We start from the raw sequence: 26,782 nt of genomic DNA, 5'->3' as shown, positions 1-26,782 counted from the left end.
TGTGCCTGGGAGGAGGAAGGACAGGAGGTTGACAGGGCTTGCAGGGCGTCCCCTGGGGAAGACCCAACCCGGCTGTTAGCCGTGGTCCCCTGCACAGTATTTGCACAAGGCTCCTCTAGCTCACAGTGGCTTGATTTGTTCCTTTTTTTAAAGAAGTCCCAGCACTTGCTCTGTCTTCTAAGTAGAAGGGAAATATGTCTCCATCTTCCTAGACAGTGTCTGAGATTGCAGGGGGATGTCCTGGAATGTGTGTTCTGCTGCACTGGTTGCACACATACGGGGTTCAAGAGAGGAAGCCCTTAATACAGCTGGTATGAGTCGTATATATACCTTCTTATAGACCATTATGCAGATCCTCTTGGGAAATAATAACCCCCCTGCTCTACCAGCTTCTGCTTGACATGAGCATTCATGTATTCTTTTTTTTTTTTTATGGCCGCACCGCATGGCTTGTGAGATCTTAGTACCCCAACCAGGGATCAAACCCAGGCACACAACAGTGAAAGCGCCGAGTCCTAACCACTGGACTGCCAGGGAATTTCCCATGTATTCTTTCTCGGCTGTTTCTAGCAAGTTTACAGGCACTCAGCTTAATTGGCAATAGTCATTATATTTATTGAGCATCCCCTATGTACCAGGCCCTGTGCTAGGCTCTGGAGGGTCACCAAGATAAACACTGATAATGTCCCCACAGTCTTGTAAGGAAGATAGGCATGCAACCTGGTAACTGCAGTATAATGGGATGAGCACTTTGGTGGTCTATACACAAGGTACATTATCGACACAGAGCGGGAGTGATCAGCCCAGACAGTGGGGGACTTCACAGGGGAGAGGATCCTCCAGTTGGGTCTTAAAGGACAAAGAGAAGTTTGCCAGCTGGAAGAGGCAGACAGGGCACTCCAGGCAGAGGGCAGAGCAAGTACAGGGGCACAGAGGGCTGGACCCATTTGATGCATTTTGGGAACAGGCAGGAGAAGGCAGGCGGGGGCCAGAAAGAGGCTTGTACACTTTGTCCGGGAGACCAGGAGTTCCCACACCTTGCTGATCGTCAGGATGGCCTGGTTAGATTTTTTAAAATACAGAGCACAGGGCCCTCCTCCGTATCTACTGAGTCAGAATGGAGCTGGGAGTAGAACTGGGAAATCCGCATTTAAAAAAATCTTTTTGTTCTAATGATTGTCAGGTTTGTGGACAATTGCCATAGCAGTGAGCGTCCTGTTAAAGGTTTTAAGCCTGTGGGTAACGTGGTCAGATTTAAAGAATCATTTGGAAGTGGTGAGAGTAGGAGAAAGAGGAAGACTGAACCGAGGCAGAGGCAGCGGGGAGCTTCCCTTGCGATTAAGGCGTAGACATGGGTGATTTGGAGCAGTGAGGGAAGGGCCTGGGGTGAGTCCAGGGGTAGCTCGGGCGATGAATGGTACAGAGTTGGATTGTTAGCCAGCATGGGCTCCGTGGAGGACGGTGCGTTAGTTTGGCACTTCTTGGAACTCACGAGGTGACAGAACAGCGACTGTCCTAAGCATCTTACAGGCATCGTATCTTCACAACAGGCCTTTGGAGACGGGCCTCAAAGCCAGGCGGTCTGGCCCCAGCGTCTGTGCTCTAAGCCAACTACTCTATTTGGCTGCTCAAATTTGAGGTGCTTGTAATTTCCCAGTAAAAAAAAATGCGGTGGGTCTGGAGCCTTGGAGACTGATTTGTGAGTCATCTGATCAGGGCTTCTGCGTCGGCCCAGGGTTTGGACTCTATAGTCTTACCGCCCCAGAGCCTCGCGATCTCATCCTTCATTTCTGAGGCCCAGTTTCCTTGTCTGGAAAATGTGACCGACGGCACCTCCCTCCTGGGGTCCCAGTGGAAGTTGAGAGTCGTGCCACATATCATGTGCCTGCTGCCATTTCCAGCACAGAAAAGGCGTCAGAGTGGTGGCTGCTGTTGCCCACACAGGTAGCTGTTCCAGGGAGGACCGGAGAGTGTGGGGCTGAGACACAGGCAGGGGAGGGGCGGCTGGAGGAGAGGGGCCAGCAAAAAAGAGCAGGAGGATAGTGAAGAGGGGGCTCGGGGAGAGGGGCTTCTGGGTCAGTTGCCAGTGTCACCTACAGGGAAGACGTCGTGCCAGGTGCGTCCAGAAGCCGCCAGCACCCCCATATCGTCTGCGGGGCCGAGGCTCCCAGGCTTGCTTTCCCAGCGTGTCCCTCTCCGTTACGTCACCCCTATGATTCATGTGCACTTTGTTCCCTGGCTTTCCTCCCTCTCTCATCTGGGCTGAGACATCCTGTGTATTCAGGCTCCTCCCGGCTCTCCCAGAGGGCTTACCCGTGTGGCCTGCAGCCTGGGCTCTGGGGCCGGACTCTGGGTCGGAACGTGTGAACTTGGGTGAACTTCCTTGCACCTGCCTCTTCCTTCCCTGCAATATGGGGACCCCGACAGTGCCCACCTCACGGGCTTGCCGCACAGGGTGGTCCTGTGAGATACGCTCATCACAGCACACCTTCCCAGCCCTCACGTGCCCTTCCAGCCCTGCACGTGGTTCCCTCAGCGCACCTCCTTTGCTCTCATCCGCTTTCTTTTTTGCCTTTCCACTGTTGGTCTTGTAGCCTCGGGCAAGCCCAGCCTGACCTCCCCTTGGAGGCTTCCCAGCACCTTCCCTGCTCTCAGTTGCCTCCCTGGGCAGGGCTCTGTGCTGGGCACTTTCACACGCATTTTCTCACTTACTGTTAGCACCACAACCCTCACTTGGGGGTGTTATTAGCTCCTCTTGAGGAAGGAGGAAACCAAGGCTTAGAGAGATGAAATCACTTTTTTTTTTTTTAAAGATGCTAGTTCTTTATGTATTTATTTTTGGCTGTGTTGGGTCTTCATTGCTGTATGCGGGCTTTTCTCTAGCTGCGGGGAGCGGGGGCCTTCGTTGTGGTGCGTGGGCTTCTTACTGTGGTGGCTTCTCTTGTTGCGGAGCACGGGCTCTAGGCACGCGGGCTCAGTAGTTGTGGCTCGCGGGCTCTAGAGTGCAGGCTCAGTAGTTGTGGCGCACAGGCTTAGATGCTCTGAGGCATGTGGGATCTTCCCAGACCAGGGCTTGAACCCGTGTCCTCTGCATTGGCAGGCAGATTCTTAACCACCAGGGAAGTCCCAGATGAAATCACTTTGCCAGCGTGCAGCTAGTTAGTGGTGGAAGTGAGAGATGAACCCGGTCTTGTTGGGCTCCAGAGCCCGTTCATTCTCTCCCAGACGACATGTTGCTTTCCAGGCGGAGGCAGAGCTGCTTATCTGTGGGCAAAAGCAGGGCCCCAGGGAGGCTGGGCTACACCAGGGCTCTCCACGCAGGGCCACCATCCCCTCCCTCCCATTTACTTTTGGGAGGTTTCAGGTCAGGATCCGGCTGGCTTTTTTTCTCTAGTAGCACATTCTTAGAGAGAGTTCCAGTCAGAGAGGACATTCTGACTGGAATGTCCCTCCCTGGGACGTTCTCCACCTGCTGGGCTGTGCATCGCTCTGGCCCCAGTGCTGCATGAGGAAGCCACTGCTGGGCGGCCCCCAGACTCCACCCAAGAAGTGGCACTGCCAGGCTCTTCTTGACCATATTGTGACCGGGCTGTGGGTCTTACCAGCGGGTCTGGGAGGCCCAGATCGTCCCAGGCAGGTTTTCTCTGCCTCCTCCCTCTGCATCTCAGACAGTTGCACTTGGCCTTGGCCCTGCTGGCCGACAGCAGAGGATGTGGACTTGGCGGGGCATGGGGGAGGATGTATGTAGCCCTGGCCCTCACTGACACTGCTGCGCCCGCGTTCCTGGTGGTGGGCAGAGGAGCCCTCCGCTGGCCTGGCCGTGTCGGCGCCCTGGCCTCCCATCCACCCCTCGGGCAGCTTGAGGCCCTTGGTGACTGCGGGGCGGAAGGGGCAGCCGTGTGAGCCCAGCTCCTGCCCCCTCTGTGGCTCTCCAGCAGGGTTTGCTCTCGGATTTCAGGCACAGAGTTCACTGGCCTGGAAGGAAGTCGTGTTGGCAAAGGGCTCTCAGACCTCTGGGGAAGTGGAGAGGAGCCGGGCCTGGGGGGTTGGGTCCCCGTGAGAACAGGGGCCTTCTTATCTTAACCTCCCTGCAGGCTGGCTTCTTCAGAGAGGCCCCCAGGACCTTAATGGTAAAGTGATGCCCTTGGGATTCACACAGCGCCCAAGGAAGGGTCCTCTGAAGACGGTTGACAGCAGCTAATCAAAGGGCGTGAGAGAGCTGGCAGCCTGGGGTTAACAGGAAAGGTCTGTGTAATCGCCTGTCCACGTGGCGTTTGTTCTACTTTGTCATGAAGGGTGCATGTCAGCTGGGTCCCCAGGTGGGGTAGAGGTGCTAACCCCAGGCCTCACAAGAATCCCAGCAGGCTGAGAAACCCAGCACACTAACTTCTAGAACCTGAGCCTTCTCCCCGCCCTGGTGTGTAGTGGACTTCCTCTGCAGAAGGAACTCCCAGCCTGACTCTCTGCCCGTGGTCCTGAATAAAGTGGGACAGGGCCCGCCCATGGGACGCTTTTCCCCAGTCCTGTGGGCAGTGGAAGGGGCGGCTGCAGACCAGGCCTGTGAGGCCAGAGCAGAGCACGTGCACAGTGCCGGCCAGGAAGCGCCTGAAGAGCTGGCCCTGTCTGAGTTGCCGTGACCCCTGTGGGGATGGCTGTAGTGGGGGAGGGGAAGTCCCTTCCGGACCCCCAAGAGTAGCTCCTCGGAACGGGACAGACTGTCGGTCCCCCGAGCCTAGTGGCCCTTTCAGACTTGGCTGTCCTTCCTGGGGAGGCCTGAGAGCCTACCTGGCCCACTGTGGGGTGTCTCTCGGGGAAAATGACTGGTCTGTGAACCCCCTCTCTCCCCTTCCTTCCAGTGGGTGTACAATATTCTCGACAGGAAGGCTGAAGCTGACCGGATTGTTTTCGAGAATCCAGATCCCTCTGATGGCTTTGTCCTCATCCCCGACCTCAAGTGGAACCAGCAGCAGGTAAAGGATTTCGTGCTGGGCCTCTCTGGGCTCTGAGCGCCCTGCTCCGGGCTGCTGGGCCTCCCTAATCCTGCCCTTCCTCCTCATGTTGCTCGCTCTCTCTAAGCAGATTATAATTAACCAACAGGGGAGGCCTGAGTTCTCTGCAGTGGGAGCACCTAAAACAAATGTTTACACTTTAACGGTCCAGTTAAAGCCCCTTTCTGGCTCACCTCCCACCCTGGGGGTGAGGATGGGGCAGTGTTTGCATCCATGACCTCGCGGGCTGTTCCTTTACCAGCCAAGCTGGGGAGCTGCACCCTCACTTCCAGGAGCACCTGGAGCCCTGAGGTGGACTGTTCACCCTCTCCCCACGCCCTGGATACCGGCAGATCCAGGCAGGCCCACGGTCTGCAACACTGGCCGGCAGAAAGTAGGGTGACCGACCCGAGGAGTCCCCTGCACTACCCGAGCCACAGAGGAGGCCTCCGGTGGCCCAGGGCCAGCCCCCTCCTCCAGGCCTCTCAGCTCTGCTGCCTGGCCCCCGAGCGGCCCCCCATCCTGACCTCCTTGGGAGCAGCTTTCCCGGGAGCCGTCTTCACTCACGCCGCCCCTCCTGTCCTCTACAGCCTCTGTCCCCCTTGTCTCCTCCTTCCTCACCTCACACTGAGAGGCCCATCACCAGTTTCCCTCACTGTCGCCTCTCTGGGTGGACTTTCATATCCTGATAGTAACACAAAGCAGCAGAGCGCCGGGTGCAGGAAGCGCTGTTCCCACACAGACTGGACTTGGGCCAGGATAAGGCCTAGGAAGCCAGACCCGGGCTCTCAGGGTAGGCAGTAGGGATACATGAACGCCCCCTCCCCTAGCTGAAATCTGTGAGTGACCCAGGCTCAGATTTGCCGTTCTGCTCTCGGGCGGGCCCTCCTGGTTTCCATGTTCCTCGCACCGTCGCGAGATCACCCGGGCACCCTCGCGACATCACCCAGGGACGTTGTTCTGGAGTCGGGCCCGCCCATCCGGCACAGACGCCTCGCGTCTCGCTCTCTCGGCTGCCGCCAGCCCTCCTGGCCTCTGCGTCCTCACCTGAGCTCCCCTGCAGTTGGCTTGGTTTGCTTCGGTGGTCTTTCGACTGGCCACACCACTCCAGTTGCCGAAAGAACGGGGCTGAGAGCCAGTGATCCGGGTGAGGGGACAGGATTTGGATGGCGAGGCGCATAGGCCGGCGAGCGCCAGCTGCCTCCTGGGGAGGCTCGCGGGAGTTCCTGAACGTGGCTCGCGGGTGGGGGGAACCTGAAGGGAGCTTCCAGAGGTCTCAGCGATGGTCTGCTAGAGGCAGGGAGGGTCGCGGGCGCCCACCCTCCCCTCTGGGTGCCGGAGTGCAGCTGCTTCCCTTCCCCCAGCCCCAACAGCTCATCCCCACTCAGGCCGGGAGGGAGGCGGCCGTTGTGGAACGGGGGCGCCGGTGGGGCTCCGGGCCATGCCTCCGTGCGGCTCTGCAAACCCGCCTGTCCCTTGGGCAGCCCCGTACCGGCAGGTTGTGGATTGCAGACTGGGTGGCGGCAGGTGGGTGTGTGGTAGGAGGGACTTGTGACTCACGGGGTCCCTGCAGACGTTGAAGACCTTGTGGTCTGCGGGGGGCTGGGGGGGCGTCTGAGGGCCATGCGGAGGCCGCCAAAGCATCTCCATCCAAGAAGCCCTAACACACCGGCGCCCGCGGCGCCTAACGGAAATTCATCGTCCTCCCGACCTGGTGCTGGCAGGCATCCTGCCGGGCCTGCCGGTGGAACTGCCCTCTCTCTGTCCCCTTTAAGAGAGAAAAGGCTTCAGGAGCGGCACTGGGCTCCCAGCCACCTGGCTGGGGCGACTCGCCCTTGGGCTGTGAAGGGGCCAGCTTACATATCAGACTTTCCTTGATGGTGGGACACATGTGATTGTCCCTAACCTTTGCTTAGCTTTTAGCACTTGTCTCTTTGGGGTGCCACGTCAGCGTCCCAAATCCTTGACTTGTGACAGAGTGCTGAGGTCTGCAGCTCCCTAGAGTTAGGCAGTGTGTCCAGCAGGGAGACAGGCCAGGCCTGGACCTCTGTCCTTCGTCCTCACCCGCCAGGGGAGGACTGAGGAGAGGGCTGTCTGGCATGCGCTTTGAGGGGACTTCTAGCCACCCTGGAGTCTCTGGCTGCCACTTCTCCCAGGAGAAATGTCTTTTTTCCCCCAGCTGATGGCCTAGGGTTAAAGACGTCCATCCATCCATTCATCCGTCCATCCGCTTCACAAATATTTATCAAGTGCCTAATGTCTGCTACAGATTCTGGCTCCCTGGAGGTTATAGAATCCCTCCCTCAGTTCTCTTAAGAGAGAACCTGTATATTCTTTTTTACTTGCTTATTTGGGGTTGCCGGGGGTGGGGATCGGTCTAGTTAATACACGTACATGGTAACAATGCAAATAGTACAGAGATGGGCAGTGAAAGTCAGTTCCCTCACCTCACATTCCTCCATTTCCCTTCCCAGAAGAGACTGTGTTTGTCTCTCCTTCCAGAGTTAGTCTTTACATCTTGTACACGTCAGCATACGTGTATGTGTTTATAGAGACACACTTTCAATTCACAGAATTTAGATCCTTGGGTCTAAAGCACTCAGGAGGCTCCTCCTTTGCGTCTCTCCTGAGGTGGAGAGACGGCTCTCCAAAGCTCCAGCCATTCTCCGTCTTGCCCCTTGCAAGGAAGCTGTTACTTTGATTTTGCTGTCCTGCCTTATGAAAAAGACTGATGGTGTCTGTCTCCCCAGAGTGACTGATGAGCCACCGTCTTGGGTGCCAGTCTGAGACCCTTGCCATCCCCTCGTCTAGCTTTTTTCAGATCATTTCTCTGGGCCGGGGCCCTTTGGCTGCCTGCAGAAAATCCAGGGTCACGTCTGATCCCAAAGAATGGGTTTTCCTTCCCTCGCCCATCCCGTGAGCTGATACCCAGCACAGGCTTCATGCTTCATACCATGTCAGTGGAGCAGAGAGGTGTGATTTAATGTCATGTTTGGGATTCATCAGCAGATACCATCTAAAATAAATGCTACTATTATTTGGAAGCCCTGTGACAGTGACACGTGGAACAGCTGAAGACACCCACAGACATGCACACACACTCCAAGTTCAAGCAGTTATACTTCCTACTTCTCCTTGGGCCCCTAGCTAGTGTGAGAGTCCTGGACACAGGCCATGAGAAGGAAGAGTCCAGAAGGGACTTGTAGGCAAAACTGAGGCCTTGGTGGGCACAGCTTAGCCATCTGCTAGGAGGTTCCCACTGGGCTCATCTGTAGCAGCTCTGGGGCAGAAAGCCTGGATTCTTAGGGCCCTGGAGGAGAAGAATGTGTATGGCATGGAGAGACTGTTGGCATGAAAAGGCACAGTTGGACATCCAGCAGCATGTGGAAAATCTCATTCTAAGTTTTTAAGTTGGGGCCCTTGGGGATTTGGTTGGGTGACTCATGGTCCCCAAATTATCTCATTGAGGAATCTAGCAGCTCAGATTGCAGGGCTGAGGGCTGTTGGATTCTCTCCATGCCTTGGCCCTTGGAGCCCTGGTGTCTGGGGCTTGCCTCGCACGAGGATGTGAAACTGGCCAAGGTCAGGGTTTGGGTAAGCAGAGACGGGTGGGAGGGTTTTTCTGGGCAAGAGGAAGAGTCCGTTTGCTCTTCTCTGGCTCAAGACCTTGTTGGCCTTGGGTCTCAGTACTGTTGGGAACTCCAGGTCTTCAGCCAGGCAGTGTTCAGGATGGGGGCAGGAAGGGCCGTCTGTGAGCCCTGTGAGATAGGGGAAGGGCGAAGAGGGTGAAGCAGTGCTGGAGCCCACTGCCCCGCTGGCCTGAGGCTCCCTGCCCCCCTTCACATGCCTCTTCACTCCCCCACCTGCCTCTGATTCCAGGCACATGGAGTTGTTTACTCTCCCACTTAGATGCCCTAGACTTTCTTGCCTCTGAGCCTTTGCTTTCCTCTACCTCAATGCCCTTTCTCCAAACCCTACTTCTTCAAGACCCAAGTCCCCTGCCTTCTCTTCTAGGAAGCCTCTCTGGATCACCCTAGCTAGTCTTTCCTTCTTCCTCCTGCACTCTTACCACCTTATGTCTTACAGCACTTACTTCTGTACATGAGATTAGACCATAAGAGTTGTTCTTGGCATTTTCTTGAACCTCCTTCCCTGCCGCTCATTCCCCATCAGCTGTGAGTACGTAAATACTCTCATATGGTATTTTTTAGCAGGAAGAATAAACAGAAGCTCTGTCCCTTAGACTGTCCCACTCACCCTGGCCGCGAGGATGCCCATGTTGCCTGGGGATTGGTCCTGCCACGGGGGTCCCTGGGATTGGCTGTGGCTGACACTGCAGGCCTTGGGGTGTGGGTGCTTCCTGGTTTCTGGGCGGAATTTCGGGATTGGCAGCCTCCCCGGCCCTGTCCCCTGCTGAGCCCGGTTTACCCCTGCCTGTGTCCGCACAGCTCGATGACCTGTACCTGATTGCCATCTGCCATCGCCGGGACATCAAGTCGCTTCGGGACCTCACCCCAGAGCACCTGCCACTGCTCAGAAACATCCTCCAGGAAGGGCAGGTGAGCTGCCGGGGCCGAATCCAGGCCGGAGCCCAGGGGAGTTACACTCCAGTCCATTGCGTTCCTAGGCCCCTTTCCTCACCCCTCCCAGAAGTCCGTCTCGTGAAAAGGGCTCCTCTCTGAATGCCTGTGCAGGGGCCCATGAAGGCTTTTAGGACGCCTCACGAGGCCCCTGTTCCTGGTCCTGCCCTGCCGTCTAGCTCTACTCTTAGCCCCCTTGCCTCACCCCACACGGGCTTCCTCGGCTCGGGTTCCTGCTTTTGCTCCCTGCCTTTGTCCTGCAGGTCACGTCTGGGATGCCCTCCCATCCCAGGGTTACCTGCCCCGCTCATGACAGCCACATCATGCCAGACGTGTTTCTCGGGTAGATGGTGCACGACCTGATGTGTGTCTGTGCCCCCTCATCTACCCTGAGGGAAGAGACTGAATCCTCTAGCACCTGGCATTCTGGGATACTTTCTCTCTGGGAGATTTGCTGAATCGAGTGAAATTACAGCATTGCTAAAAGGAGCCCCGGGGGTGAGGGGAGATGGGGGAAGAGAGTCTCAAGTCTTCGGTCCTGGTCCTGGTTCTGACACTTTGACTTTAGCCCACTGGATGACCTCAGGCAGGTCACTTCACCTCTCTGGGCCTCGGTGTCTGGAGGGGGTCCTTCGTCCTTCTGATTCCATTATTCTGTGGGCTTGGTCTCAGCCTGAGACATTAGAAGATGCGGCCTCCACGCCAGGCCTGCTGTCCCCAGGGTGCCCAGCGGGGGAGAGGCTCCCCACCAGGTCAGGGGCTCCCCCCCAGGTCAGGCTCAACAAGAGCCTCCCTGAGGCTCCGCCGCAGGCCTGAGGAGGGGCTGTGCTTGGGGCCGCTCTTCCTTCGCCTGCGGCACCCCCTGCCCTGTGCCGGCTGCCTTCTGGCCCGCCGGCCCGCGTCACCATCCCCCGGCTGCCTTTCTCTTTTCCCAGTGACTCGTTTCTCTGCTGAAACAGCCTCTGGAGGCAGAGCCCCTGGGAGATGCTGGGCCAGCACTTGCGGCTGCCCCAGCAGTTCTGGCAGCACCTCCCGGGCAGGCCAGCCCTCCAGGAAGCCCTTTGGGTGCCCTGGTCCTGGTGTCACCCTGCTGCCGAGATCCCTGGGGGAGCGCCAAATGCAGAATAGAATACAACTGCAGGGTGTATTCTGAGCACACTGAGGGCCTGTCTTTTTCTCTTCACCGCCGCTGCCTCGGGGATTTGCCTACAGTGGAAACTAAGTCTCCCCTTAATTCCGAGCCTTGGAGGCTCCTGAAGGGGGTGTGGTAGAAAAAGCTCTACCCCTGAGCAAGGTTGGGGCAGGCAGAGGGAGCCAGGGCCGAAGGTGATGCTTTCCTCTTCCACCAGGAGTCCTGCAAGAATTTGATGATCCTATTATGACTCCCTGGTCTGTCCAGGGCAGCCCTGCTCGCGTCCCCTCCCCTGTCATTTCTCTGCCACCAAGCCCTTAGCTCTGCCGCAGCCCAGCTCCACTCTGTGCTGTGCTGAAAGGGAGAACAAGGCCTCTTCCCACCTACTTGATGATATAAGTCTGGTAAATCATCCGGGGAAGGATAGTCCCCACAGTCTTGGAAACCTGGGCCTGTCCTTAGCACCGAGACTTCCTAGAGGCCCAGTGGCAACTGTGAGGAAGCAGGTGTTTTACCAGGTTGGAGCGGGGAAGCCTGATCGAGGCCACCGTCCCCATCCTTGGGAGAAAGAGCCTCCGCTTTGCTGCTGTCACCTGCACTTGCTGACTCCCAAGAATGGAAGACAGGGATCCGAAGCCAACAGTGGGCGGAGAGGCTGGTCGGGGCCGTGGGCAGGAGGGGGTTCTGGTGCCGGTGTGTGGGCAGCACGGTGACCCTCCCCGCCCCTCCCCTTTCTTGCCAGGAAGCCATCCTGCAGCGCTACCAGGTGGCGGGAGACCGCCTTCGCGTGTACCTGCACTACCTGCCCTCCTACTACCACCTGCACGTGCACTTCACTGCCCTGGGCTTCGAGGCCCCTGGTGCAGGCGTGGAGCGGGCCCACCTGCTGGCGGAGGTGATCGAGAACCTGGAGCAGGACCCCGAGCACTACGGCCGCCGCACCCTCACCTTTGCCCTCAGAGCTGATGACCCCCTCCTCACGCTCTTGCAGGAGGCCCAGAGAAGCTGAGTTGGAAAAGAGCACTGATGTGTATGGTGGGGGCGGGCGGGGGGCAGCCGGATTTTTAGCACCAAGTGAATTTTTTTTAAAAAATATATTTTGTACTGGCTTCTTCCCAGCATGAGAATAAACTATCGGTCTCATTCGGTGTGGACCCACGGTGTGGCCTGCTGGGGAAGCGGAGTGAGCAGAAGCTAGGGGGAAGGTCTTAAGAAGGGGGTGAGTGTCTGGGGGGCAGCCCCAGCTGGCCCGGAGGGCTTGGGGCTTTCTGTAGGCCCCCGTGCACCCGGCCTGTCCGACTTCACATCCGGAATCCAACTGAGCCTCCCTGCTTTCACTCCTTCCTGTTCTGCCACCACGGGGCCCTCTGCCTTCTTCCCACTTACTGTATCTTCCTAATGGTTCTCTAGGTCCACCTGTCTGGGAGTTCCCCCAAAAAACAAGTACAAAAGCTTTCTGGAAGTAATCTATAGAGTCTTTTTGACAGTACTTCCTCTTTCTCTCCCCAGCATTGAGGTCACACTTCCCATGTGTGAGCCAATCCTGTTGATAAACTCTTGTTGACAAGGATGGAGCATGGCCGCTCCTGGAAGTGGGAGGGCCTTAAGAATCAGATGATGCAAGCCCAAGAAGCCTACCTTTGCCTCGGCTACTTGGTCAGTGAGTCCCTGGCCTTGAGTTTGTTATCTGGGCAGGAAGATAAAACAACTCGCAGGGAGCAGCCAGAAGATGAAATACAAGCAGTGTCTCAACAGGGCAAAGTGACATGGTTGCAGCAGAGTCTGAAAGCCCTGAGGGCCTTGGGTGCAAGGTATGACCAGCATCATAGTTCCCTGTCCATAGAATCGCGAGGCCAGGAAGGGACTTCAAAGTGTCCAAGGCTATGGCCTGTAGGAAGCCATCAAGGGCTTATCTGGGAAGGTGACATCTACCACTGCTCCAGCAGAACAGGGACACGGGTGCAGACGTTGACAGCATGCAGTTAAACACATGAGGCTCTCTTTCCAGCCCAGTGGACAGATGTATCACACTGCTGGAGAGGGGCTGGCGTTTGCTCCTTAGCATGGGGCTGTGGGTTACTGGGTCTTGTTTCCTCAGGACACACTCTCAGGGGAGACAGGATGTATGTCCCGCAAAGTGAAAGGAGGAGGAAAGCTGAGGCAGACGAGGGGGTGGCTCTTATTCTGTGTCCCCTGGACTGAGAGCCAGGAGACTGGAGTCAGAGCCGAGCGCCATTCATTTGTTCCTCGCATGTTTATTAAACACATACTACAGGCCAAGCACTGCCCTAGATAGTGGTAAATGGTCTCTTCCCGGTGTCCACCCGAGGCGTCCTGAGCCTGTTTCTTTGTCAAGGGGAACGGGGATGAGGATCCACTACAGAGTGATGTGCTGGGTGATCGTAAACCAACAGGGCAAAGTGACATGGTTGTGGTGGAGTCCAAAGCTTTGACTCGCTGATGGACTCGAGCCAGACAGTGTCCTAAGTGCTGGGGATGCAGAGATGACTAAAAAGAAGCTCTCAGCCTCCTGGCTAGTGGGCGGACAGACGGTCCTCAGCCCGAGGGATGCAGAATGAGAACCACCCCCTCCTCTGCCTTGGCTTTCCTCCTTCCTTCCATTAGCAGAACCCAGCATCCCGCCGCCCCGGAGAGAGCGTCCTGAGCAAGACGAGCAGCGCCAGCCTCTCTGGCAGCGTGGACGTCCTTGTGTGTTCAGCCGCGTGCCCTTGGTGTGCACACCTGTGTCCCTGCTCTCCTGGAGGTAGATGTCACCTTCCCAGATAAGTCCTGGAGGGCTCCCCACCGGCCACCAGGCCCCAGTTCTTGGCCGACTTTCTTCCCGGCGTGGTTGGGGAGGGAGGGGAGCAACTGGAGACAGGACTGCTGTTCCTCGGCTCCTCTCTGTTTGCCCAGAAGTTTCCTCAGAGCAGAATTGCCGAGTGTTCTGTATTTGTCAGCATTCCTTCAGGACACTGAGAAAAATAACGTTTCAGGAGGAGTTGGACAGTTAGCTCCACACTGCCTGATTCTGTTGGATACAGATCCCCAAATGGAGAAACAAATCAAGAAACAATTACGTACAAAGTAATATTTGAAAATGTTTCTCTTGTAATGCTTCTATTCCAAAATAGTTTAATATATCTATTTTATTCCTGAATAGGCTGACATGGGTCTGCTAACTCTGCCTTCTCAGAAAGGACTAAATCTTTATTCCAGACCCGTATATTGAACCCTAAAATGTCCTTTCTTTGGTAAGAAGATGGTGGTAATTAACAGTAGTTGTTTTTTAAAAATCCTCACTTAGGGCTTCCCTGGTGGCGCAGTGGTTGAGAGTCCGCCTGCCGATGCAGGGGACACGGGTTCGTGCCCCGGTCTGGGAGGATCCCACATGCCGCGGAGCGGCTGGGCCCGTGAGCTATGGCCGCTGAGCCTGTGCGTCCGGAGCCTGTGCTCCGCAACTGGAGAGGCTGCGGCAGTGAGAGGCCCGCATACCGCAAAAAAAAAAAAAAAAAAAAAAAATCCTCACTTAGCAAAATAAATGTTGGCAGCCCTGTGTTTGCTCCATATTCTTACTGAAATTACACTGGATTCCGAAGTCTCTATAAACTTGAAGTTACCAAGTTTTAACCACTGTTAAAAAATAAGCAGGGACTACAGTGTTTCAGTTCAATCAACAAGGTTTTGAATATCTACCCTACTTTATGTTTTTAGACAAGAATATGGAGCTAGAGCTCTCGTGGAGTTTACAATTTAGTGAGACACATAGACATAATTACAAAGTAACTCCATGGACATGAGTACTTTGAGAAGACCCAGTGGGGGCTGTGGCAGCTTATGCTGAGAAGCCAGACTTCTGGGCTAAAGCTTGAGAGCCAAGTGGCGAGCACAAGCCAAGGCCAGCAGTCAGGGAGACAGTGGCTCAGCATGGCCGGGACCTAGAACTTGGCTTCTAGCATGGGGCACACATGTCCCATAGTACCCTGACCAGTTTTTCCTTCAGGATCATGAGGAAGAAATTAAAGTCAAGGCTAAGGGGAAATTTCTTAATGTTCTGTACCACCTCCTTTTGAGAGCCAGCATGGTTTGGTGATTCTGGCATAGAACCTGCACCATAACCAGATATGATCTCAGGCAAGTTACATAACTGTCTGTAAGCTAGGAGTGATAGCAGTGCCTACCCCGAGGGGCTTTGTGAGGATTAAATAAGAGGATTTTGTGGACATGGTAAGACCTATAAATGTTAGCTGCCATTTTCCTACTGCGAGAAGGGCCTAAAGGACACAGCCAATATATTGGGGTTAGATATTAAAAAGGACTTCCGGATTAGAAGGCAGTGAATCCTCGATTATGCACTGAAGTCATGGTAACCAAGAGACTTGAAGGCAAAAAGCAAGCCATAAACTCTCTGTGGTTAATTGATCGTGGCCCCAAAAGAGACAAGGGCTGTGTGCAATGACTTCTCAAGGATCCCGTCCAGCCGACAGGTTCCTGGAATGCATTTTAGCCTTCGCCTTACGGCAGGTTTCTAAGGCTACAATAGTGATGTCCGCTGCTATTGAGAACCCTGGGAACAGCTCAGCTCCAGCGTCCAGCCATATAAATCTGATAAAAATAGGAGCTGAAACACCATCCCGGAGTTGCTATTTTTAAAAGCGTCTGAGATGCTGGATTGGGTTTATTTCTTCCTCAAACGACATCTTGCTGTTCCCTCCTCCTGGTCGGCAGGATGCTAACGTGGCACATGTGAAGGACAGGAGCCAAAATCCTGTGAGACACGTGTCAAGGGCTCCACGCCTCCTACCCACACCCCTGCCTGCCCGGGAGGAGCCACAAGTCCAGGGCCTCCCAACTCCAGATGCACCTGCCCCTCCCACGCCCTTTGCTTCTCTGTCTCCTCCCTCTACTCCCTAGAGAGAGAGAGAGAGAGAGAGAGAGGCCCCCTGGTCGCCCCAGCAGAGTGGTGTCCGCCACCTCTTCCACAGCAGTGACAGAACCAGAGAGGTAAAGGGGGCGCTGAGGAGGTGGGAATGGAGGCAGCATGGCTTGGAAGGGGACCAGGACCCAGACCACTGACCCTCAGGGTGTCTTGACGCGCCCTTGGCACAGCTGGTCTCCGAGAGGAACAGTTTTAGGAGCCGAAGCCCCGCTTGTCCCACCACACTGCCTCTTGCTAAGCAAATCCCAGTGCCTTGTAGATGGGCAAGTGGGGCAGTGGAGCTGGGAGGGGCTCCAGGTGAAAAGTACCAGAATCGCTTTCCTCCTGCCCCACAGATGATATGGGTTCTAGGCAGCCGGCTAAGCATCTGGCTGTGCCATTAAGAAACGAGGGAAAAGATGCTAAGCACAGGGCTTCCCTGGTGGCACAGTGGTTGAGAGTCCGCCTGCCGATGCAGGGGACACGGGTTCGTGCCCCGGTCTGGGAGGATCCCACATGCCGCGGAGTGGCTGGGCCCGTGAGCCATGGCTGCTGGGCCTGCGCGTCCGGAGCCTGTGCTCCGCAACGGGAGAGGCCGCAGCAGTGAGAGGCCCGCGTACTGCAAAAAAAAAAAAAAATGAGGGAAAAGATGCTAAGCACAGGGCTTCCCTGGTGGCACAGTGGTTGAGAGTCCGCCTGTCGATGCAGGGGACGCGGGTTCGTGCCCCAGTCCGGGAAGATCCCACGTCCCGTGGAGCGGCTGGGCCCGTGAGCCATGGCCGCTGAGCCTGCGCGTCTGGAGCCCGTGCTTGGCAATGGGAGAGGCCAGGACAGTGAAAGGCCCACGTACCGCAAAAAGAAAAGAAAAAGATTCTAAGCACATTGTAGCCTAAGGAGAGGAGTCAGGATCTCATCTTCTGGGTACCCAGTAACCAGGTCTGGGATAAGCTGGGGGAGGGGGAAGGGAGGAGATCTGAATACAGCTTACTGGTTCCGTGTGCATAATAAAAGCGCGTACTTATACAGCACCTTATACTGCCAGAGCAAATGTGTATCCATTTGAACTTACATCCCTTTGAATAAGCACAGTTATTCCCATTTTTTTCTAGCAAGAAAATTAAAGCTATTTAGTGACCGAGGCAGAGTTGGAAATCAGGTCTCCGGGAGCAAAAGTTGGCCCTTCAGTTCTGTTTTCCCACAGAGCGAAGTTTACATGGCTCATAACAAGAACTGCCAACTGTGTTTAGATCTAGTTTATTAAAGAGTTTGCAAAGTTTAGAAGCTGGGCTGATTCTCAGGTCAGCTCTGCCAGACTCACCTAGTCGCTTTGGGTGATTGCTTACTCTCTCTGGGCCAGTTTTCCCACCCACGCACCAGGGAGGCTATTCCCTCTTCCTCTAACCTTGACCCAGGTAGAGACTTTAGTCACTGTGCCACACCTGGAGCTGATACACAATAAAGATTTGTTGGATGAATGCTTGATTGACAAAGCCAAAGGCACTATTCAAGCATAATTTAGACACTGGGGAAATGTAGGAAAAACCTCTGCCCACGGAAGGTGGGATTTAGGATGGAGAGTCACCTGTGGAAGCACTTGAAGCCCTCTATCTTCACCCTGCCTTCTCCACTTTGCTTACGCAGGGTAGAGCTTCCTCTGTTTTATGTTCTTAGCAGATAAACCCTCCAGTTTCAGCTGAAGTGAGCCTTGAGCTGGCATTTCCGTGAACCCTCTTTGTCAGTTACGCACACCTTACACTTGGTCACATCCTGTCCTAACTTATTTTTTTTTAACATCTTTACTGGAGTATAATTGCGTTACAATGGTGTGTTAGTTTCTGCTTTATAACAGTGAATCAGTTACACATACACATATGTCCCCATACCTCTTCCCTCTTGTATCTCCCTCCCTCCCTCCCTCCCTCCCTCCCTATCCCACCCCTCTAGGTGGTCACAAAGCACCGAGCTGATCTCCCTGTGCTATGTGGCTACTTCCCACTAGCTATTTTACGTTTGGTAGTGTATATATGGCCATGCCACTCTCGCGCTTTGTCACAGCTTACCCTTCCCCCTCCCCGTATCCTCAAGTCCATTCTCTAGTAGGTCTGCATCTTTATTCCCGTCTTGCCCCTAGGTTCTTCATGACCACTTTTATTTTTTTTTTAGATTCCATATATATGTGTTAGCATATGGTATTTGTTTTTCTCTTTCTGACTTACTTCACTCTGTATGACAGTCTCTAGGTCCATCCACCTCACTACAAATAACTCTGTTTCGTTCCTTTTTTTTTTTTTTTTTTTTGCAGTACGCGGGCCTCTCACTGTTGTGGCCTCTCCCGTTGCGGAGCACAGGCTCCGGGCGCGCAGGCTCAGCGTCCATGGCTCACGGGCCCAGCCGTTCCGCGGCATGTGGGATCTTCCCTGACCGGGGCACGAACCTACGCCCCCTGCATCGGCAGGCGGACTCTCAACCACTGCGCCACCAGGGAAGCCCTCGTTCCTTTTTATGGCTGAGTAATATTCCATTGTATATATGTGCCACATCTTCTCTATCCATTCATCTGCTGATGGACACTTCGGTTGCTTCCATGTCCTGGCTACTGTAAATAGAGCTGCAACGAACATTGTGGTACATGACTCTTTTTGAATTATGGTTTTATCAGGGTGTATGCCCAGTAGTGGGATTGCTGGGTCGTATGGTAGTTCTATTTTTAGTTTTCTAAGGAACCTCCATACTGTTCTCCATAGTGGCTGTATCAATTTACATTCCCACCAACAGTGCAAGAGGGTTCCCTTTTCTCCACACCCTCTCCAGCATTTATTGTTTGTAGATTTTTTGATGATGGCCATTCTGACCGGTGTGAGATGATATCTCATTGTAGTTTTGATTTGCATTTCTCCAATGATTAATGATGTTGAGCATTCTTCCATGTGTTTGTTGGCAATCTGTATATCTTCTTTGGAGAAATGTCTATTTAGGTCTTCTTCCCATTTTTGGATTGGGTTGTTTGTTTTGTTGGTATTGAGCTGCATGAGCTGCTTGTAAATTTTGGAGATTAATCCTTTGTCAGTTGCTTCATTTGCAAATATTTTCTCCCATTCTGAGGGTTGTCTTTTCATCTTGTTTATGGTTTCCTTTGCTGTGCAAAAGCTTTTATGTCCTAACTTATTTTTGAGTGGGAGTCCACTGTGAGCCTTCTTTCTAGTAAGCTTCCTGGGGGGGGGCGGGGGGGTGTCTTACGTTTTTCCTTGGAGCCCCCAGCATCAGGCTGTTCACACTAAGCGCTCAGTAAATGCTGTGCACCTATGAAAGAGTGTCTCGGGGGATGGGGATTGTCCTGCGGGTGACTTTTGGACTATTCTTCGGCCTGAGTAGTTCCCAGGTTTGATTGGGGTGGGTGGCCTCAGGAACCAGGGTAAGGGCCTGATGGGGTTTCCCCTGGAGACAGGATGCTTGGCGCCTTCAGTAAGGAACAGCAACTGAGAAGCTTTCTCAGGGCCAAAGATAGGGTGTGCAAAGAGGCTGCAGAGGGAGCAGTTTGGGGGTGGCAGGTCGAGACTAGGGCAGAGGGAGGGTCCAGGTCTCCGTCCAGGGCACCTGGCCACCGTGCATGGGGAGTACGGGTGGCCCTCCCTCTTCTGTGCCTCACTTTCCCGAGCGAGGGAAGGACACGGTTCATTGCGTGGGAGAGCGGAGAACCCTTTGTTGGGTCTCATTGTTTCCAGGAGGGTGTGCAGAGGCTGCGTTGGGCATATCCATCCTGGTGCCGCTCACAGGTTGCGCCCGCCAGAACTCTACCCTCACCCCACCAGCCTCCTCTCCCGCCCCTCCGCGCCTGCCCGGTCGATCGACCCCTCCGCGCCCGCCCGGTCGGTCGACCCCTCCGCGCCCCTCGCTCCCGGCCCCGCCGCCTGCCCTCTCCGCCGGCCTCCGCGGCTCTCGGACCACCGCGAGCCGCCGGCATCGGCCCCGCCCGCAAGCAGGATCTCCCGAGTCGAGTCCTTCCTCCTCCCCCACCCCGCCCTTCCTCCTCCTGCCCGCCCGCTCCCCAGTCGGCTCCCCGGCCGTGTGCGCAAGCGTGTCCGGCCCCTTCCCCGCCCCCCGCCTGGGCCCGGGCCCCCGCCTCCCAGCAGGCGGACTTACCCGCTCGCAGGCCGGCCCCGCGCCCGGGACAGGGACCGGGCCGAGCGGAGCCGCCGCGCCAGTGCCGCGCCTCCAGCCCGTGCGCCTAGCGGATCGGACCTGCGCGCGGAACTGTCCTGCCTCGCCCCGCGCCACCCGCGAGGGTGAGTACGCGGCGGCCGCTCCCCGTTGGGCCCGCGAGGGAGGGTGGGGAGCGCCTCCAGGTCCCGGCTGCCCGGTTGCCCGGTTCCCCGCCCGGCGCCGCGGCCGGGGAGGTGGTCGGGCCGGGCACGTGGGCGCCGCGCGGGGCCGGGGCTGGGTGGGGAGGCCACAGCCCTGGGATCCCTTGCCCTGGACCAGTTTTTCGCGGGAAGCCGATTCTTTCTGCTCCTTGGGAGTGAGCAAACGGGATGATCCTCTTCTCTGGAAAGTTTCTAGCCCCCACCCCTGCGCATCTTCTGAGCCGACTTCTCCCCACAGCTGCCCCACCGAGTCCAGGAGATCCTGAGCTGGCATGCCTGCAAGTGGCAGGCTCTGCTGGGTCCGGCTGTGTGCAGGAGACCCAAGGTCACCAAGTAGAGCCCAAAGGTGGGGCTGCTAGTTGCAGGCTGGCTGTGCCCAAGACACCAGTCCACGTTGCGGGGCTCTTTGGGCCTAGGCCACTCGGCCACAGAGCTGCCTGGCTGGTGGGCAGTGGGACGGGATGGGGTTGGGGTGAAGGTGGAGTCCAGCTGGGGGCAGAATCGCTGGGCTCAGCCATCTGTGCTGGGTGCCCCCCTGGGGCCCCTGCTGGCTGGGACCTCCCAGGCAGCCCAGAGCTGCCAACATGTCTGCCAGCACTGCCCCCTCCATTCCCAGTCCTGGGGGAGGCTCCTTCTGGGCATCGGAGGCCTGACCTACTGCTGCCACTTCCTCTGTCTGTCCCGCAGACTGGGTCCCGAGTGCCGGGGTTGGGGGCTCCTGCCAGAGGACTGGGGCTACAGGCACCGTCCTGGTGCTCAGCTGTGCCCATGTGACCTCATGCCCACCCACAGGCTGGCACCCCCATGCGCTTCTCACAGAAGCCTGTGCTTTCCACCGCTGGGGGGAGGCACAGTGTGGAAGCCAAGTTCAGGCAGACTTATTCTTTGCGGAACCTTGGGAACAGGCCTGGTACAGCTAGGGTGTCACCAGAGGCACAAACCAATACCGCTCTCTCCTGAGCTTTGCTGTGCAACGGGGGGCAGGGAGGGGGGATCATAAAGGCGCTGGGTACTGTGGAAGGTGCCTGCACAGAGGCGGAGGTATGTGAGTGTTTGCTATTAGCAGCGGTTCTCCCGCACTCTCCAAAGTTTTCCACGCTCACCAAAGCTGCCCCACAATTCTAGAGAGGGTGCCTGGGAGGCGCCAGCTGTTTGGGGCCTAGAAATGAACTTCTGGGGCTTTTTCTCTTTTCCGGGAGCTCATCTGTGAATAAACCCTGCCCGAGCCGAGGTGGCCCAGGTCCCTCTAGCCTGTTCCTGGCTCTGCTCGTGTCTCCCCTGCACGTGCTCTTCATGCCTCCATCCCTCAGCATCCATGTGCTGGGCGGGAGATCTTAGTCTGTCCCCTGGGCCCCGGGTCTCCCTTCCAGCAGCTGAGGGAGAGCCAGGAGTCGGGGGCTTCCCCCCAGAGTCCGGGTGGTCAGGGGTTAGGAGGGGAGGGTAGACAGGAGGTGGAGTTAGGAAAGTAGCGCGGGAGCCTCTTGCTTGGACTGTGGGCGGAGAGGCATCTGTGGCTTGGGAGTGGGCTGTGCTCAGAGCCACAGGCCCCTTGCCCGTGAGTGGAGGCCTGGGCTAGGGAAGCCCTCCGCGTCTTCTGGGCCGTCTTTCCCTTCCCTCCCTCACCCCTTCCCTACCCAGAGCAGTGACTCAGTCCCTACTCCTCAGAAACAGACTTGCTCAGCCTCTTCACCCTGCCAGCCCTCTTAGATCCCTGGGATCCAGTTTTCTGGAGAGAACCGAGAATCTGCTCCTTTCAGAATTATATAACAAATCCTGGAAAGAAGCCCCCCCTACCCTTCACCAGCTGGAGCAGAGAGGCCAGATCCCCCTTCCCGTGCCCCAGCTTAAGCTGTGGCCGTCTGTGGTTTACCCCTACTGGCCTGGCATCTGCCCTGCACTGGGTGCCTGCCCAGACCCTACCTGGGTACGTTCTCTGGGCAAATTCCTTCTCTCAGAGCGGCTCAAAGGTTTGCCCCCGCCGTCGTGGGGAAGGGGTCCCTCCACCTCAGAATGACACACAGTGGTCCCAGCCCATGGTGGGGTGGGGACCTCCAGCCTCCTGAAAGGGACCCTTCAGATCAGTGTCCCAGAGGGTCCCAGAGTCTGAGAGCCAGACCTACAGATTGTGCCCAAGGCGTCCACCACAACCCAGCTGAGTTCTCAGGCCCTGGGGGTTGGACCCTCGGTGCTAGGGAGCAGGGCAGTGAGTGGGGGGACACCCAGAAAACATACAGGGCCTGCCCCGCCCCCCCCGACTCCTCAGCTGCCCTGGGGTTACACACTTCCCTGCAGAAACGAGCTGGCTTCTCATGCCTCTCGACCTCAGGTCCTCCTTCCTTCTCGACTCTTGTCCTTGACCTGAAACCTTTGGTTTCCTTGAGGAAATGACTAGAGCAGGCAGGTTTGGGTGCCTGTAGTCATTCATTCCCCTCTCTCGCTTGTCACCCCTTCCCAGAGGTGCTCAGCATTTCTACACGAGTGTTCTGAGTGCCCCTGGAGGGGCTGCTGGCCACCCCTGGCCTCACGTTCACTCCTGACCTGTGTCACATTCCTAGTGTGTGTGTGTGTGTGTGTGTGTGTGAGAGAGAGTGTGAGTGACGCTCTTTATTCTACGGATAGAGGAAGTGGTCAAATGTAGCTACAAGTGGGAGCAGCTGTATGTGGTGCGTGGGCCCCAGCCAGGTGCCATGGGCCTCCGACTGGTGCCCCTGAGGCTGGCACGGGGTGAACTCTGCCAGGGGTTGCACTGGGTTGATCGCTCTTCAGAGTGAGGAAGGCCATCCCCAAGCTGCAGGTTTTACTTTAATCTTGGCCCCTTGCCTGGGACCGGGAGACCTCCAGCCGGATGACTGCCTTATCTCTGCCACCCCACACCCTGCAAAGCCATCCTGCAGAGAGATGAGGTGAACGCTCTAGAATCCGAAGCCCTGGCTTCTGCCCTGAGCCCAGCAGGGAGGAGGGTGCTGCTGGGGCCGGGGGGTGGCCGGGGGTGGGGGTGTCCATCTGGGCCTCGAGGGTGAGGAAGGCCTGGCTGTTGGATAGTCCCTTCGTCCTGCCTGCAGCTTCACTTCAAAGCCCCAGTGTGTCAGGGGCCCCAGGATTTTGCTTTCCTGCGCAGGGTGGGGACCATGGTTGCTAGAAAGAGGACACGGAGCAGTTTGCAGAGCGCCGGGCTCACGTACCGTTGTTCTGCGTGGGTCCAAACCCTCCTCCGGGGTGCACGTTCCAGGGCCTGCGGTGATGCGCCTGTGTCCATGGTCTGCCCTGTGTCCTCTGCCATGCAGCCTCTGCAAATACCTGTCCTTATAGTAAAAAGGGACTTAGCAAATAACAAAACTAGTTATGATTTGTCTATTGAGCACTTATTAAAAGCCTGACCCAATAAACCTAAAAAAAAAAAAAGTGCTGTCCACTTATTTACATCAACATCACTTCACGTAAGCAACCCTTTCATTAAGCCCATTTGTAAATGAAGCCATGGAGGCTCGGGAAGATTAAACCATTTGGCCAAGGTCACAGGACTCCTAAGCAGCTGAGCTGGGACTCCTAGCTAAGCCTGTTTCCAAAACCTGCACTTTTCAGCCCAGTTCACTACTGCTCTGCAAGCTCATCTTCCCCTGCCCTGTGATCCACGAAGAGGGCGAGGTTCAGAGGTGTGAAAGGGTTTGCTCAAGGCCACCGGGTGTGGGTGACAAAGGAGAACACAGCCCTCCTGGATTCGCAGCCCAGGGCTCTGTGCGGCCCTGAAGCCCACGTCTGGCCCTGCGGGTCCTGCCTGCCCATCCCCTGCCTCTCTCAGCTGGGCAGGGCTGGGCTCTCCTTCCTCCCTCCCCGCTGCGGCCCCTCCCAGCCCCTGCCAGCCCCCACCTCTCCCGCTTTCCCTCCCGTAATTGCTTCCATCTGGCCTGCCCATCGACTCCTATTCCTTGGAAATGCGGCTCCCCCGCTGCCGCCCACAAGGCTGCAAGGCCTCATCCGGCAACCACGGCGACACGTGGGGAAGGGGAGGGGTCCTCCGGGGGTCTGAGCACAGGGACCCGGCCAAGGTGGCTGCCCCTGGCATCTGGCATCCCCAGATTCCTGCCGGGCCACAGTGCCTTTGCTCTGGGGCTCTCCTGGACCCTGGCCTGGCCTGGCTCAAGGCCGGAGAGTCTCCTCAAAGACCTGCTCCCCCTTTGCTCCTTAGAGGCCACTCAGGTCAGGAGGAGGGAGGCCTGGTTGGAAGGGATGGCAGGAGAGAAGTGGGGGCCAGCAGGGGCCCACCCTGGCAACCCACTGCTTGAAGGTCACGGGAGGGGAGCAAAGCAGGGGACGGGCGGTGGCAGAGACCGAGGGACCTGGGAGCTCTGGGCAGGTGAGAAGGGAGACGGCTTATTTCCTTTGGTTCCGAGCAATTGACTCAGAACCAGCAAAACTCGAGATGAAGCTTCGTATTTTGTCGTGATAAAAAGTAGAACTTGCACATTGAACGGCGTGTTCAGTGCTCTGTGGGCTCCCTTGCCTAGGCTGGGCGGGGAGGGACCCAGGGTCTTCAGTGTGGCCATCTGGAGCTTTCAAGAGCAGGCCTCTGCCTGTGTAGGGGCCAAGTGCCCTGTGGCTGAAGATGTTCAAGCTTGGACCCGTGACCTTGGCAGGGACGGTCCAGAGGAGATGCAGGCATTGGAGGGGCATGTTTGTGGTGTGAAATGGGTTTGAAAACTTTCCAGGCGTTTTCCTCCCTGACTTTTTAGGGTTTTCATGTAAGCTCCAGGAACCTGTCATCTCATTGCCATGTTCTTCATGCCTGGAATTATGTCTAACAAATAATATGTGCTCAGTAAATATTTGTTTGATGAACAAAGGGAGGATATAGATCGGATGTGACATTGTCTTCACTGTGTCCCTGCTTTGCTTCTCCCTTTTCTTGGGGCGAAAGGCGAAGCGTTTCCCTTTTGACAGCTGAGCTGTTTGGAGCCTGGCCTGGCAGCCTTTTCAGACACAGGAGAGGCAGGCAGGAGCCCTGGGGGTGGGGTGGGCAGGAGTCTGCCCACCGGGAGGGCATCCCCCCTCCCCCATGCCAGGGCCAGCTGGTCACGTTCCTGCCCCCATTCCCTCCTCAGCCCTGCCTTTGGGTCCTCGTACAGACTGGTCCTAACCTCCCCTCCTGCCCAGTGTCAGCTCTCCCCTTATCTGGGTCCACGAAAAGCTCCCCAGGGGTGGAACCCTCTGGGGTGTCATCTCAGGAGTGAGGGCTCAAGAGGCGGGTGCGCCCCCATTCTTGCTTCACCCCAAACGACTCCACTCTTATTCCTTCTACATATTGGGTTTCCACATAAAATCTCATTTGAAAGCGGGAGAGAGGGTGTCTTGGCTTAAAACCCTTTTTATTTGAAAACCTCCTTTGGGCACCGGTCGGACTGTTCTACTTCCCCAGCCGCGTGTTCTCACTCCCCACCTCTGCTCCCACTGTCCCCTGACGGTGGCTTGGGCGCCGTTGGCAGCCCCCTTCCTAGATTGCATCCGACTCGAGCCTGTTCTGAGGCTCCCCTGACGGCCGGGCACCCTTGCCACTTACCCAACCCCCCCACAGGTCCCAGCCTGTGACATCAGGGGACCCTACCACCCGTGAGCTCAGACGGGTGGGGGAGGGCAGGGCTGCACAGCCTTGGGCCCGACACGGAGCCTCGGTTTCTGAGCCCGAGTGCGTTTCAGATCATGTCCCAGCACCTGGGGCCTGGCTCTGTAAGTGCTGGCTGGTGGGCTTTCTGTGATTCAGGGTGCGGCCCAGAGACTGCAGAGTGCCTTCCTTCGGGGCCAGGAAGCCAGGCAGGCGGCCTTTGTCTTCTCTGTCCGCTCCCAGCTGTGTGACCTCAGGCAGGTCTGGGACTTTGGTTCTCCATCAGCCCATCTGATAACTGGGCTAATAGCGTCTGCCGCAGCGCAGCTCACGGGATGGATCTCGGAGCACAGATGATAGACACCGGCCAGCTGGGGAGGCCTCAGAGGTCCCGGCTGATGTTAGACTGTCGAGTAGGACCCGTGACCGTCTGACTCCCCATCGTGTCCCCAGCACCCGGCACCTCACTGGCACATAGTAGCCTCTCGGTAACTCTTTCTTTTTGCAAAGGTGGGAGCTGAGCCTCAAAAAAGTAACTTACTTTGCAAGGTCTCAGAGCGACTTTTCCCCCCGGGCAGGGGCTGCCTCTCCGGTGCTCCATCCCACCCCTGTCTCTCCTTTCTCCAAGGTCCTGGTTTGTCCTCTGGTTCCAATGATCCAGGATTGTTGAGGCTGAAACCCCTGGGGCGTGGCTGACGGTGGGACTGGGTGGGCTGGGACCAGTGCTCTGGAAACACCCCCGCCCGGTGCTGCTTCTCCTGGACCCGCCTGTCTGGCTGAGAGGGTGTGGAGGCATCCTTGCAGGAGGTGTGAGCCCTTCTCTCCACACCGCCCCCTTCTCCTCTTGTCCCCTCTTTGGTCCTTTTCCTCTTTCTCCTCTTTTTCCCCCTGCCTGCCTTCCCTTCCCCTTCAGGTTTCTCTCAGCCCCTCCCCCAGCCCTCCCTCTTCCTTTGTGTCTGCCTCCTCTTCCTTCCCTTGCCCCTCTGCCCCCGCCCCACCCCGGCCTCGGCATCCTCGCTGTCCTGCCTGATGTGGCAGCTGGACTTCGGGTGGGTGCCCTGCAGCCGTGGAGGTGCAGGAGCGCCTCCTCTTGTTGGCGGCCCCGGCATCTTCGAGCGGGACGCTCGTCCAGCAGTCGGGTTGGGTGACGGGACAGAGCCTGCCCCAGGTGCGGATGCTCTGATCTTAAGCTCAGCTTCCTGGGCCC

General features: G+C 56.8%; 1 protein-coding gene across 2 annotated transcripts in view; it reads left to right on the top strand.

Annotated features, from left to right (window-relative positions):
* The window catches only part of DCPS (decapping enzyme, scavenger), a gene marked incomplete at its 5' end in the record, with an annotated part of 36,299 nt that extends 24,462 nt beyond the window's left edge, over nt 1-11,837 (top strand). For both annotated transcript variants that reach the window (XM_079709543.1, XM_079709542.1), the window contains 3 exons: nt 4,857-4,970; nt 9,437-9,547; nt 11,443-11,837. In XM_079709543.1, coding sequence (XP_079565669.1) covers nt 4,857-4,970; nt 9,437-9,547; nt 11,443-11,709 — 492 coding nt within the window. In that variant the 3' untranslated portion in view covers nt 11,710-11,837. The remainder of the gene's footprint in view (nt 1-4,856; nt 4,971-9,436; nt 9,548-11,442) is intronic.
* Nucleotides 11,838-26,782: the final 14,945 nt, after the last annotated feature.

This window comes from Hyperoodon ampullatus, assembly GCF_949752795.1.
Source record: "Hyperoodon ampullatus genome assembly, chromosome: 7".
NCBI lineage: Eukaryota > Metazoa > Chordata > Mammalia > Artiodactyla > Ziphiidae > Hyperoodon > Hyperoodon ampullatus.
Note: the sequence above shows the minus strand (reverse complement) of the source record. Positions and strands in the feature narration are given on the sequence as shown.